Consider the following 15,406-nt stretch of genomic DNA (forward strand, 5'->3'; position numbering starts at 1 on the left):
GAGACGTAATAAGAGAAACCATCCCGCATTCGCAGGCAGATAGAAAACCTACCTTAAAAACCATCCACAGACTGGCCAGCACACCGGACCTTGACACCAATCTGCCGGGCGGATTCGTGCCGGGGACGAGCATGTCTTCTTGCCTGGAAAGCAGTGTGTTAGACTGCACGGTTAACCGGGTGAGCCCTGCTGGAGATACTGCTGGAGCTATTGGAATATTTTCCACCATCAATCCATCAGCATGTAGTCTCATGCATTTTGCACATAGTGTCTGCTAATTTCTCAACCAAACACATGGGGAAAGGTGAGTAGATTGAGATGGACCACCTCCTTGGCTACCAGTCACTAGATTTAATCCCTCATGACTTTTTCTTTTGATGCTATAGGAAGTGTTTTTATGGGACTCTTTTACAGTCAGAAGAAGATCTCATTGCCCAAGTTCTGGTGGCAGCTGAAATTATTCAAGACAATACATGTTAAAACATTCCTCCTTTTCCAGTCTGCATTAAATTAGCTAAACTCTTCTACTTCTTTTGGTGTTCCATTTGGTAATTTAACTCCCTCTGTATCATCTGATTTAATTCAAATACATTTCATTACCACTGTTTTACTTTTGTTGATGTTCATATTATTTCTTTCCAAGACACTAGCCATTCGGCTCGTCTGGTCTTCAAAGTCCTTTGCTGTGTCCAAAATAGTTACAATGTTGTGGCAAGCCTCAATGTGTGTATTTTTTTAAATTAATTAATTTATTTATTTCTTCTCCCTGAACTTCAATTCTGTTCCAATTTTTTCCATGGTTTCTTGTAACAATTGCTCAGTTTAGAGACAGTAACATTGGGTATAAGCTACAACCTCATCTCATTCCTTGTGCTTCTTCTCTATGTCCTTTGACTTTTAACTTATGGTTTCTGTATAACTTGTAAATAAAATTTCACTCCCTGCACTTTTTTCCCTTGCTACTTTCAAAATTTCAAAGAGAGTAGTCCAGTCAAAAGTTCTCTCTAAATCTAAAAATGTCTTCCGCTCATTTTAATCTTAATCAGTACCAAAGGTTCTATGAATTTTCGAAGACAAACCTACAGTATAATTGTGGATACAAGATGGGTTAATCCCTTAAACGGACAGATTTGCTACTGCTAAGACCATATTTTATCAAAATACAGGGAGGAAGATTACTGCCCATCACAGACTTATATAAATGACAATGACAGTAGTTGTTCACAGATAATGCTGTTATAGCCTCACGCGTGGGATAATAGAAACCTTTTACAAGAATCATCGACATTTAGTTCACCAACCTGTTGGTGCTAAGGTTGCTAATCAACAAATGTCCAGTGAGCATACATGTTTTACAAAACCTGCTTTTTATCACTACTTTATGAGCAATGTTATTAGGGAAAAGGAATATTAGAGTAACTGTGGATGAGGTCATTAGACGTTGAGCATAAATTAGAATTTCAGAATAACCATCTCGTTATTTGCCTGAAGTGATTTCGAGAAACCATGGAAAACATAAATCTGGATCGCCAGGCAGCATTTTGAATTGCTGTCATCCTGAATGAAAGTCAAGTGTGCTGGGTGCCGTGTCACCTCACTTGGTAATGTTATCAGTGTCAGTTTTAGGAAAACAACTACACTCCTGGAAATTGAAATAAGAACACCGTGAATTCATTGTCCCAGGAAGGGGAAACTTTATTGACACATTCCTGGGGTCAGATACATCACATGATCACACTGACAGAACCACAGGCACATAGACACAGGCAACAGAGCATGCACAATGTCGGCACTAGTACAGTGTATATCCACCTTTTGCAGCAATGCAGGCTGCTATTCTCCCATGGAGACGATCGTAGAGATGCTGGATGTAGTCCTGTGGAACGACTTGCCATGCCATTTCCACCTGGCGCCTCAGTTGGACCAGCGTTCGTGCTGGACGTGCAGACCGCGTGAGACGACGCTTCATCCAGTCCCAAACATGCTCAATGGGGGACAGATCCGGAGATCTTGCTGCCCAGGGTAGTTGACTTACACCTTCTAGAGCACGTTGGGTGGCACGGGATACATGCCGACGTGCATTGTCCTGTTGGAACAGCAAGTTCCCTTGCCGGTCTAGGAATGGTAGAACGATGGGTTCGATGACGGTTTGGATGTACCGTGCACTATTCAGTGTCCCCTCGACGATCACCAGTGGTGTACGGCCAGTGTAGGAGATCGCTCCCCACACCATGATGCCGGGTGTTGGCCCTGTGTGCCTCGGTCGTATGCAGTCCCGATTGTGGCGCTCACCTGCACGGCGCCAAACACGCATACGACCATCATTGGCACCAAGGCAGAAGCGACTCTCATCGCTGAAGACGACACGTCTCCATTCATCCCTCCATTCATGCCTGTCGCGACACCACTGGAGGCGGGCTGCACGATGTTGGGGCGTGAGCGGAAGACGGCCTAACGGTGTGCGGGAGCTTCATGGAGACTGTTGCGAATGGTCCTCGCTGATACCCCAGGAGCAACAGTGTCCCTAATTTGCTGGGAAGTGGTGGTGTGGTCCCCTACGGCACTGCGTAGGATCCTACGGTCTTGGCGTGCATCCGTGCGTCGCTGCGGTCCGGTCCCAGGTCGACGGGCACGTGCACCTTCCGCCGACCACTGGCGACAACATCGATGTACTGTGGAAACCTCACGCCCCACGTGTTGAGCAATTCGGCGGTACGTCCACCCGGCCTCCCGCATGCCCACTATACGCCCTCGCTCAAAGTCCGTCAACTGCACATACGGTTCACGTCCACGCTGTCGCGGCATGCTACCAGTGTTAAAGACTGCGATGGAGCTCCGTATGCCACGGCAAACTGGCTGACACTGACGGCGGCGGTGCACAAATGCTGCGCAGCTAGCGCCATTCGACGGCCAACACCGCGGTTCCTGGTGTGTCCGCTGTGCCGTGCGTGTGATCATTGCTTGTACAGCCCTCTCGCAGTGTCCGGAGCAAGTATGGTGGGTCTGACACACCGGTGTCAATGTGTTCTTTTTTCCATTTCCGGGAGTGTATGTTAGTCAGATGGAAAGCGGTAAACATGGTATTGTGAAAGCAGGAATACAAAAGTGGGAGCGGCTGCACACAAAGTCATCATCCTTACCTTAGTGAGTTGTCCTATTTTATTGAACAGTTATCCGAATGGTGTGTCAAATTTGTCAAGTTTGGCTGTAGACTGTCAGAACAAATAACCTGTATTGTTCCACCTCAGGAAAGAGTTGTCGTTCTTTCTAAATTAAGTATGAAACTGCACAGTTTAACAATATGAATTTAGCGACTGATCTTAGTAAATATTGTCGTTATTCAAATAAGAGATCTTTGTATTATGAAAGAAGATTGTAGGTTTGGATGTATGAAAACATTCTGAGTAATGTATACTGCCTATTTATTGTGTAAAAGTACAAATTACATATGGAAATTTTTTTAACCACAACTCTATTCAAATTACAATTGTAGATATTCTTTGCTAGATAAAGAAAAATGATTACACCTAAAATGGCCAGTAGTTGCAGTCTGTGGTCCCCTGAACAAAGTATTAATACTCTGAACCACTGCACACCAAATCTTTTAACACTGCAAATTATGTTTATTTACAGATTGGCCTGGAAATTGCCTTGGCCATGTTTGCGAAGACCCTCCAGAAGTCTTTTCCCAAATTCAGCATCAACTTTTGCAAAATTTTTGACGGCTCTCTCCTGCAAAGATAAGAAATGCATATTAATGGAGTTTGGCGTAAGCACTGTGAAATGTTACAGAACTTATTTTGCCATTCATTTATCCTCACTAGATTACATTCAAATTTGTTCTATTCAGTATGTCAAATGAAAGCAGGAAACAAGAAAATATATTTTGTGTATTCAGAAACAGCAGTTTCATCATGAAACAAACCATGTATTATGACATATACTTCCAGGGTTTTGATTTTCTTATCAAAATCCTCTAAATAAGTGTGCCATAAAATGATACTTAAGTCTTCAAGACATTGACCCCAACTGGCTCATTCTTAAAACAATACGAAAAAAACTGTTGTTCAAATTGGAACTTCATTTTTAGAGTCTTCACTACATTCACTGTCACCACTTAGTAAATGTCATATACTGGGTGTACAGTTGAAAGTTGTTCAAGATGAAAAGCATTTGATTCTGGATCAATCAACTTAGAACCACAGGTAGCATGTTATGTGTAAAATCTCCTGAAAAACCATTTCCTCTGAAGGAAACTTTGATCGCATTACAGAAGCGATTCAATGTAGCCCACATGAATCTGTACATGCTGCTAGTTTGCAGTTACAGATTCCATGTTCAACAGTGCATGATGCATTGGACAAAACTCTTTGTCTAAAAATGTACAAGATTAAAATAATTCATACAATAAAATCTACTGGCAAAGTTGTGTGTATGGACTAAACATTAGAAATGCTACAAAGTATTGGTGAGACACACAACTGCTGGAGTTGTTTACAACTGTAGAATATGGGGCAGTGGAAAGCGACATGTGATGTATGAACTGGTGGGGACGTCATGAAAGTCAACATTTAGGTTAGCTAAATATTTAACATGGTTATCAGACTACGACTACGACTACGACTACGACTACGACTACGACTACGACTACGACTACGACTACGACTACGACTACGACTACGACTACGACTACGACTACGACTACGACTACGACTACGACTACGACTACGACTACGACTACGACTACGACTACGACTACGACTACGACTACGACTACGACTACGACTACGACTACGACGACGACGACGACGACGACGACGACGACGACGACGACGACGACGACGACGACTACGACGACGACGACTACGACTACGACGACGACGACGACTACGACGACGACGACGACGACGACTACGACTACGACTACGACGACGACTACGACTACGACGACGACGACGACGACGACGACGACGACGACTACGACGACGACGACTACGACGACGACGACTACGACGACGACGACTACGACGACGACGACTACGACGACGACGACTACGACGACGACGACTACGACGACGACGACTACGACGACGACGACTACGACGACGACGACTACGACGACGACGACTACGACGACGACGACTACGACGACGACGACTACGACGACGACGACTACGACGACGACGACTACGACGACGACGACTACGACGACGACGACTACGACGACGACGACTACGACGACGACGACTACGACGACGACGACTACGACGACGACGACTACGACGACGACGACTACGACGACGACGACTACGACGACGACGACTACGACGACGACGACTACGACGACGACTACGACGACGACTACGACGACGACTACGACGACGACTACGACGACGACTACGACGACGACTACGACGACGACTACGACGACGACTACGACGACGACTACGACGACGACTACGACGACGACTACGACGACTACGACGACGACTACGACGACGACTACGACTACGACGACGACTACGACGACGACTACGACGACGACGACGACTACGACGACGACTACGACGACGACGACTGACAGTGATGAATTTCGTACCCAGATTGTCTGAACAGCATGCCCTCCCACAACTACCACACGGAACTATCTTTCGGTGGGACAGAACTCCATGTTTCCACCTTATTGGTAGGGAATTTCTGAATAGCGAAATGCCCAGGAGGTAGACCGGAAGAGGTGGGCCAACTACATGGCCTTTTACATATCCAGACATGATCCCATTGAATTTTTTCTTAAGGATTTATGTGGGAAAAAAAAAACCATCTACCAGGTTAAGATTGATAGCTGTCAACACCTGAAGACAAAATATGGGATGCTATGGCAACAGTTACACCAAACACACTCCAGGCTATATGGAGCAAAAGGTGGAATATCATTTTGCACCATTTAAGCCATAAATTATATAATAATTACTTTGCGAGTTAGGGTTTGTTTATTTTGGACACTTCCACCCTGACATCGTATTGCCAATTGCACAATCTTGCCGAGTTTCATCTTAGTGTAATTTCTTCACCTGTACTTAAAAACTGTTACTTAACTTTTGAGGCTTAAAATGCCTACCTTACATAATCTTTAGATTCAATATTTCAAGGATGAAGTAAGGAAGCCAAAGTCAAGACAATGAAGAAAAACACAAAGTGAGATCCCCTAATGTATATAAAAATAATAATAACCTTTATCCTTACAATTCAATTCACATTTATGTTATTTTGTTTACAACTTACTGTTAGCTTCACTAAGTTACACTAAGTTAAGTTAGTTCACTAAGTTCCCAACATATCAGTTTTTTTTCATTGCTCAAACTATGCAACATTCTCATCATGTCATAATTTCCTGTTTAGTTAGTTTGGTCATGTTAATCCAGTCAGCCATCCTTGTGTAACAAATGCCTCATTAGTCTTAATTCTAGTAACCAAAACTACTTTGTCAGAAACACTACTATGATCATAGTTGTGGTAATTTTTATGTGAAACAGCACAATTGCTATTAACTTCTTTCTGATTAGACCACTGGTGTTAAATACCGCTTCTCCACTAGTTTGACAGTTATCCACCATTTAACTTTGGAGTTTCCTAATACTATCTATCCCACTACGTCTTTGTGCTAATCCAACTGCCTTTTGTTGTTGTACGTTTTATCTTTGAAACTATGAAAAAAAATTCTATAACCAATTTCAGTCGTTCATTTCACCAATTTCAAGTGTCGGAAATTGGCAGTTTCATTTGAGATTTAACCTTTTACCAGTGAACTAACTGCTCCCCTTTTTTCTGGAGGGGACAGGTAGTTCAGAAAGACTTTGTTGAGAAGTAATTGGCAAACACAAAATGGATAATTAAAGTACAAAATAATCTCCACTATATGCATGCCATTTGGAGGAGGACATTAACTAGGACAAACTTCTGGATGATTGTATCATCAAGAATCAACAATTTGACACATCTTGTGTTACCAGCTTTGATCAAAGTGAAACAAAGAGCAAAACTTCAGTTAGTACATGGAATACATCTGGACTTTACATCAGTGAAAGTCCCAATTCTCAGCCATCCAACACATCACAGATACCACAAAAACATTCACAAAATATATTCTGTACAGTGTAACAATAACAACATAGGTTACGGAGGCATCTATATTACTCATTGATTGGCCTTTGTAAGTAACTATAGCTATAATGAGGAAACTGGATTAAAATTTTCCTGAATTATTTTAAGTTCCTGAAATACATTGCAGACTAATGTTAAGGTTCCATACAAAAACCAAGATAAATATTTCAGTTAAAACTTTGAGGCTAAGAGGCTATGGTTTAAGTATAAACATTTCAATGATGTTTCCTCCTCCTCCTCCTCCACAGAATGTTATCAAAGGTAAATCATTAACTGCATCAAATGATTAGGACAAAACGCTAATGAATAACGTTGTACTTCAAAAATGCTCTCTCAGCTTAAAAGTTTTAACTGAATTAAACTCCAAACCAGAAAGCCTTTTTAAAAATATTTATTAGTATTTAATGTGCTACTTATGAGGACACAAAGTTATTCAATTTGTGATGAATTAGTTGTACCTGAATGAATCCTACAGCATGTCTCAAGTGGTCCACTATGTTGTCAACAAGACGCTGGCGTTCTTGTTCATTTAATGTCTTCTTCCAGAAGACAGCTGGTTGAGATACATTGTCATCATCATCTGTGTTGTACCTGCAATTTTTTTATATTTTTATAGAGTGAAAATCTTTTATGTACAAATACAAATTATCATTAGCAGAAACACATCACAAAACTTTCTTCTTGATTTAGTGATATCTGCAGTTACAGCTCCCTGGAAAGAGTAATTCAGTGATTCACCAGGCTGTATCTAAAAAATGAACTCGTGTTCAGTGTGGAAAAAGCATCATAAGTGATGGTAACCCCTCCTGGCTTTCATTAAAGACATCTGGAATGTCAACCACTGAGCTTGATATTCATCTATGTATTTCAGAAATCATTTGGGTATACATTTGACAAATGAGTTGACTTAATGTTAATCATTGCTGATTGTCACTGACTGGCCTGTCTATTGGCTTCTAAATTTCCTTTTTACATATTGCATTATTTTGCTGTGGATGTTGTAATAAATTAATGGAAATAAAGTTTTATGCTAAGCCAAGTTTTATGCTAACAGTGCCATTCAAATAAGCATATAATTATGTTCCTTTTAAAGGGAGGAAAATCCATTTAGATATCAGAGACCAAAACAAATCTAAATATACTCAAGTATGTGCAATCTGACTTTCACGTAACCACCCGATTGCAAAGAAACTGTTGGGAGGATGTATTTTTTTCCTCTGCTCGCATATATTCAAATTTTTGTCAGTACATACGCTTATCAAAAATTCTGCACAAGTTTTACCTTTGGACATCTCCAACTGTTGTAAACTTCGAAAGACCAACATTTGGAACTTCAATGGGTCCCCCAAAACTGTTTGGAAAGTAGTTTGGAGCACCATCTTGATTGTAAAGAGCTTGTGGCCCATCACGTTGGTAGTTTGCAATCTTTGAGCGATAAGGACAGTTCACAGGCAGTTGCAAATAGTTAGGTCCCAAACGGTGTCTGTGAGTGTCAGAATAAGAAAACAGTCTTCCCTGAAAATATGAAGACCAGATTAGTGGTAAAACACATCTACCATATTTTATGTGAAAGTGCAAAAGAGAACACTTGACTGACAGTCAACTCGAGCAATAAATTACCTGCAGCATTTTGTCAGGGCTAGGCTCAATTCCTGGAACCATATGGGCAGGACTAAAAGCTATCTGTTCCACCTCTGCAAAATAGTTTTTGGGGTTGCGATTCAGCACAATTTTACCCACTGGGATGAGTGGAAACTCATCGTGTGGCCAAACCTAAATAAAACTCTAATATTATTTCATGTACTGCAAAGTTTGTACTGGTATTAACACTGTATAATTTAGAAACTAATGAAAAGATACATCAAACAGTTTTTCTTGTCAACTTGAGAATAATCTCATAAAAGTGAATACAAAATATCAATGAGAAAATCACATACATAGTAATAATGATGAAGGATAGAATGGATCTAAAGTACTTGTACCATTAAGAGTTTTTGTATCAACAACATGCCTGAACACCTGAAATTACACCATTAAACTTTGGTTTGAAGTAAGGCAAACCAACTAATCAGAGTAACAAAACCAGATCTAAAAATAAGTGAAACAATAAAGCAACTGTGATTTATGTTCTTTGTCTGCTAAAAAGGTCCCTTACCTTAGTGAGATCAAACGGATTGAATTTCCAGTTCTCAGCCTGCTTAAACGTCATGACTTGTATGTACATAGTCCATGAGGGATAGTTTCCTGTTGCAATAGCATTGTAGAGATCCCTGATTGAATAATCAGGGTCACTTCCAGATAGATCACCAGCCTGTTTTGCTGGAAGATTTTTTATTTTTTGATCCGTCTGGAAAAGGAAACACATTGTTGCATATGATTATCAAACTAGATAATATAATTTCCGTACTACTTTGAAATTTAAAGATCAGGTATTACCTTATAATGGAATTTGCAATAAACAGCTTCATTCTTGGCATTGACCAACTTGAACGTGTGTGAACCATAGCCATTCATGTGGCGATATCCATCTGGGATTCCTCTGTCAGAGAAGAGGAACATTACCTGATGGGTGGTCTCTGGTCTAAGTGTTATGAAGTCCCAAAACATGTCAACATCCTGTAAGAGAAATTATTTACATCAACAAACACTTAAACATAGCAACTGAATGCAAGGTGGATGATTTGAAGACAGGAGAGAAATGAAACTTTAAAGAACAATAATCGAACCCTGTTTCAAATCTAGAGCCTATACACTGCCTGGAAGAGTTAGAAACAAAGTCAGTTTTCCATTTTCTGAAATTCAAGAATTTATATGAAATACTACTGAATCAGTTTTATATATAGTATACTTGGTAACACAAATAGGGTGTCATCTACATCTATTTGTGTAGTTTGCATACAAAATATACCAAAATATTTGATAAATGCTTATAGATTTGCTAAATAAAGAAAAGTGATTCTTGCAATGAGAAATGAACAAAATATAATTGAATTAAATATTTGAGGATTTACTAGAAGAGCAAATATACACAGCTGAAGACCGTGATATAGTACAGTTAAGGGACACTAGGAGAGAATCAGTTCAGAAATGTAATTCTGGCAAATGCTGTAGTCCTGCATTTCATGTACAAGTAACTTGACAAAGAAACTGCCCAGTGCCATGTAAGAGAATATTTGCAAGGATGTAATACAATTACATTAAAATATTCTGCATATTATGATAATTTTAAAAGGCTGTCCACTTAAATTAAAGTTTCGTATGTTGGTATATAGGAATTTAACATTTACACATGAAAAAAGCTAATAAGAATTTTATGAGGCAAACAACTGAACAATAATAACTTGCTTATAAGTTTGAACGAGAGTATCAAACATTATCTTTGTAGTTTTTAAGAAACAAGATGATCGTAAAGTTTCATCAAGTAAATACACCCTATTATTTTTATATACCAAGTGTAACTTTAGGGTTCCCATAACAGAGCTCTAAAAATTAAGATGATATTCTTTTAATAATAACCTTCAGATGAGTTTCTGGATTCCTCTTCTGAGTGTGTATGAAGACTGGGAAAAAAATTGGGTCTCTTATGAAGAAGATGGGAGTGTTGTTGCCCACCAAATCCCAAATACCTTCTTCAGTGTAAAACTTGACTGCAAATCCACGGGGATCCCTGCAGATAATTATAATATTTCAATATTTATATTTGCGTAATTACTAAAATACATATTTTCTATGAGTTAAGTTAGACTCACTCTAATGAAATAAATGTGTGATCAATCAGGATGAAATCAATGAAGAGTCATTGACACAAAATTAAATCAGCAAAAAAGACTAAGAATTTTATCCTCCACAAGCAAAAGATTAGGCTTCCAACAGTATTCAATTTTTTTATATATTTTTTTTCCCATTAAGGAACAGCAGCAAAAGTACAAATATAACATTTTGAGGTTATTAAATCACTTCATTACTCTCAGGAGTTAAAATGAAAATCCGAAAGATATTAAACAGTATTTTAAACAACACCACTTAATCACAATATAGGAATTAATAAAAATTAATTTGATACTTCATTATAAAAGGCAGTATTGCCTGTCTCATCTAGTTTAGCATTTTAGTGATCAGTTACCAAAACAAAATCTCACCTTACAGTATCAGCTGACCCACTCTCACCTCCCACAGTGGAGAACCTTACAGCTAATGGTGTCCTCTTTCCAATTTCAGAAAATATTTTTGCCTTACAGTAAGCTGAAATATCATGTGTAACTTCAAAGTACCCAAAAGCACCTGAACATAGGAAAAAAGGAAAAGGAATACATCATTAGCAGTGTTTATTATTGGTGTTTCAAAATAATTTCTTAAATACAATTATAAAAAATAAAAAGATAAGCACATACTACCTAATCATCAAAGGAGATTAACTATGCTTCTTCCATTAAATGTATTGTTTCTTCAGTTTAACCATTTAATATAAATTTAAGCATATGTTAAACTTACTACTGCATGTATAAGTCTTGCACATCTCCCAATCTTTCTTTGTCTCAACTATTTACAACAAAATTGCACATTATCACTGCATAAATCTTTACCTGCACCCTTGGCATGTACAACTCTTTCTGGGATGCGTTCACGATCGAAGTGGGCAAGTTCATCAATAAGCGTAAAGTCTTGTAGCAGAATAGGTCCTTTTGGACCTGCTGTTAAGCTGGCTTTGTGGCTGTCAACAGGATTACCACTGCCTGTTGTGATTTTCCCCTGGTCTTCTTCCGACTGTGGATATGAGAAAAAGAAAAATAGTTATGACCAACAATACAATCTCTTAAGCGATTAGAGATGATGTATAAGCATAAATCCACAGATGGAACAGAATATTCCAGTTACAGGTGTTTATACTGATTAAGAAATTACTTAAATCAGCATATTGCCATAATTTTCTCTCCGACAGAGTACTGTAATAGTCTTCTTATACAACAGAGGATATGCCAACTACCAGAAATGAACCATGATTCCCATTCTGAAAAAGGCAGCAGCTACAAAATGTTGGCAGTATCAAACTGCAAGCCTCTTATCACATAATCAGAAATTTTAAAGACTGTAATTCTGAGGAGAGTTGAAAAGAAGGTGGGAGGGAGGAGAGTAAGCTTAGCAAAGTTCAATTTGGTCTCTGGAAAGGATTTGTAACAAGAAGAATTCTGGCACCGATACTTCTTATCGAAAAGCAATTACAGAAAAATAATAAAAGCAATTACAAAAAAAATAAACCATCTTGTGTTGCCTTTTTAGAGCTCAATAAGCCATTTGATAATGTTACTCGACATATCTTCAGAATGCTGAAGAAAGCAGGTCTAAAAAAGAAACAGCTTCTGTAATAATAAAATGGCTGTGATTAAGAATTTTAATATGGACTGAGAAGCAAAAATTAGAAATAGCACAAGACAAATGTGTGGTCTCTGCTCTCATATTCAATGCTTACATCCAGAAAGTCTATATATTCAATTCTTACATCCAGAAAGTCTATATACCTAGTTTGTGGCAAGTGAGGCTGGGATCAACATTACTGGACAAAAGACAGACATGCTACAATATGCAGATGCTATTGCTGTGGTTATGGAGACAAAAGATCCAGATAAGATTCTTGGTGCAATGAATGAAGTTTTCTGTAACCAGTATGGCACAAGAAAGACTAAAGTGATGGTATGTAGTACTGAACAAAAATATGAAACTCTAAGAATGGCAGTTAGAAGAGAGGATTTAGAATTGGTAGAGGAATTTATCCATTTGGAAGGTAGAAACCAGAAAGAAATGGTGAGCAGAATACAGGGGGCCAAAATTGTGTTTCACTTGAGAAAGAACTTTCTCATCAGCAACGACAGTATAGAAATAAGTAAGGATTCATATAGCATTTGTTTGGAGTGTCCTTAATACAAGTGTGACCCTTTACAATATGCAGCAAGAGAAGACAGCTAAAAGTCTTTAAATTAGCTGCTACATAAGTTTAGCTGAAGAGATTGTTGCCAGTGAAGACATGCTAAGAAGAATACAAGAAACCAGATTTCTCTCAGACAAATATTAAGAAACAATAACATTGGAACAATACCAGAAGAAGCGGCTGAGGGAGGGAATCCCTGGCGATAAGCAAAGGTGTAATATGCACAGCAGCTGACGAGTTATGTAGGATGTGCTACATACTTTATGTATGCAGGAGGAGGTACACAGAAGAGCGGAATAGTCTACTGCTGCAAACCAATGTCAGCGTTTGACATTGAACAAGAAGAATTTTAAACCGAAGTACGTCACATCATGGCAAGAAATCATAATTATGATCCATGGCACTTGTGAATAACTAAATCAACTCTGAATATATACTTTGGTCAAACCAATATACGGTCCTGATTATTTCTTTGGAAGCCAAGTCAAAATTTTATTTTCATAACACCTGGACATAATTATGAAGATAAAAATCTTCACTGCTTCTACGATAAGAGCTGCCTAAAGTACACACTATTATGCTCAGGGTCTTCTCTGAGAGGACTCTCCCATTTCCCCTCCTCCCTCCAAAATTATATTAAAGTTCTTCATATTAAATGGTCACTGTTATTTCCTGTGTTTTGCTCATATTTAAATTTCTATAACCTAGAAAGGAACTACTCTATTAAAATACAGACAAGCCTGAGTGATATTACAAATGATGAGACACTAAATCAATGTTAAATACGTTTGTATGGCAACACCTGATACTAATTTTTTTTCTTATACATTGAACACTACACAGGTGGGAAAGACGGAAGCTTCTTTTTTTTCTAACTTTTCACGAGTAAATAACATCACATTATGTTTAATTTGAAATCAGTAGTGTCTGAGCAACTTCTTTAATGAACTCTCATTTAGTAGACAGTGGCTACCACTGCTGTTATGACTACTTCCTGGCAACTGGAAGCTGTCCTGAAAATACCCATTCACAGAGCAAATGGGAACTGCAAACCAGCTTGGAGGAAAAAGGTTAAGAGTTACATAATGCCCCTCACCCTTATATTTTTGTAATTTAAGTTATACATACATATCTAAATAAAGGGATACCTAGCAATGAACACAGGTCACCTATCATCCTCCAGATAGTCCCAGCTTGGCCCCCATCCCATTTTCATCCATTTCCAAAACAAAGAATAGTTTTGAGGACTTCAATTTGATAGTGATGAAGTGGTGCAAGCAGAGGAGAGATTGTGGCTCCGTCAACAAAATCGAACGTTCTACTAGTAAAGTGATGGTATCAACAAACTGGTCTCTCTCATTGGGAGAGATGTGTTTGTCGCCAGGGTGACTATACTGGTAAGTAAAGTTGTAGACATTAAGAATAAAGACGTAGAACGATAATAATGTTAGTTTTATTTAAAAACCTTTTTCACATGAACTCTGGGGCATTACTCTTCAGCACACCCTCATAAATGCAGCAGAGCTTGAAGTGTATACACATGATGTGTATACACATCACATCCAAAATTTAACAGACGAAGTCAGATCTGCAAGGCAGCACTTTCAAAAGAAATGGGCGACTAAAAAGGTAAACAAGACACAAGAAGTTTCAATTGATAATGCTAAATACCAAATGGAGGGAAGACCATGCTCTTTTCGCGAGGCACTATTGCGGAAATTTTGAGAACTAGCATTTGAATCTGACAGCAGAAAGATTCTACCACAGCCAATGTACATTTCTCGTAAGGGCCACGAAGCTAAGATGCGAGAAATTAGGGCTGGTACGGAGGCTTTTAGACAGTCTTCCCCTCGTTATTTTCTAGTGGAACAGTAAAGGAAATGATTACTACTAGTATGAATTACCCTCCATCCTGCACCGTACGGTGACTTGCGGATAATGTGAGTAGATGTAAAGAACAAAGCTTATCAACTCTCATCACACGCTGATAAAAACAATTCATATTAATTTATCACAGCAATATTGGTTTTATAAAAGTTATTCCTATTCCAGAGCGAAAATGAGACAGCAAGCTAATGCATCTACAATAATTCTACGATCAAAAACTACATGCAAATGAATTTAGCTTTGAACAGTAGGTATGTGAAGACTCAGTACTATTCGCGCAAACTATGTTGACACTCGGCGCGGTCGCTGATTGAAGCGACGGTACAGGCAGGCAACAGCCGTGATGACTCTTTATATACATATATCTTTGCCCCATCTACACACGACACAAACATTCCAATACGCTTTTTCTTGTATCTCTCCCTCATCCACAAA

General features: G+C 38.9%; 1 protein-coding gene across 1 annotated transcript in view; it reads right to left on the bottom strand.

The window, feature by feature from the left end:
* Positions 1-3,405: 3,405 nt before the first annotated feature.
* The window catches only part of LOC126089219 (catalase), a 67,047-nt gene continuing 55,046 nt past the window's right edge, over positions 3,406-15,406 (bottom strand). The window contains exons 2-10 of the mRNA XM_049906894.1: positions 11,745-11,925; positions 11,301-11,442; positions 10,678-10,828; positions 9,598-9,777; positions 9,317-9,508; positions 8,782-8,934; positions 8,444-8,676; positions 7,620-7,752; positions 3,406-3,732 (exon numbers count right to left, since the gene is read on the bottom strand). Of these exons, the coding sequence (XP_049762851.1) occupies positions 3,628-3,732; positions 7,620-7,752; positions 8,444-8,676; positions 8,782-8,934; positions 9,317-9,508; positions 9,598-9,777; positions 10,678-10,828; positions 11,301-11,442; positions 11,745-11,925 (1,470 nt within the window). The 3' untranslated portion in view covers positions 3,406-3,627. The remainder of the gene's footprint in view (positions 3,733-7,619; positions 7,753-8,443; positions 8,677-8,781; positions 8,935-9,316; positions 9,509-9,597; positions 9,778-10,677; positions 10,829-11,300; positions 11,443-11,744; positions 11,926-15,406) is intronic.

The sequence above is a fragment of the Schistocerca cancellata genome, chromosome 1 (assembly GCF_023864275.1).
Source record: "Schistocerca cancellata isolate TAMUIC-IGC-003103 chromosome 1, iqSchCanc2.1, whole genome shotgun sequence".
Classification (NCBI taxonomy): Eukaryota; Metazoa; Arthropoda; class Insecta; order Orthoptera; family Acrididae; genus Schistocerca; species Schistocerca cancellata.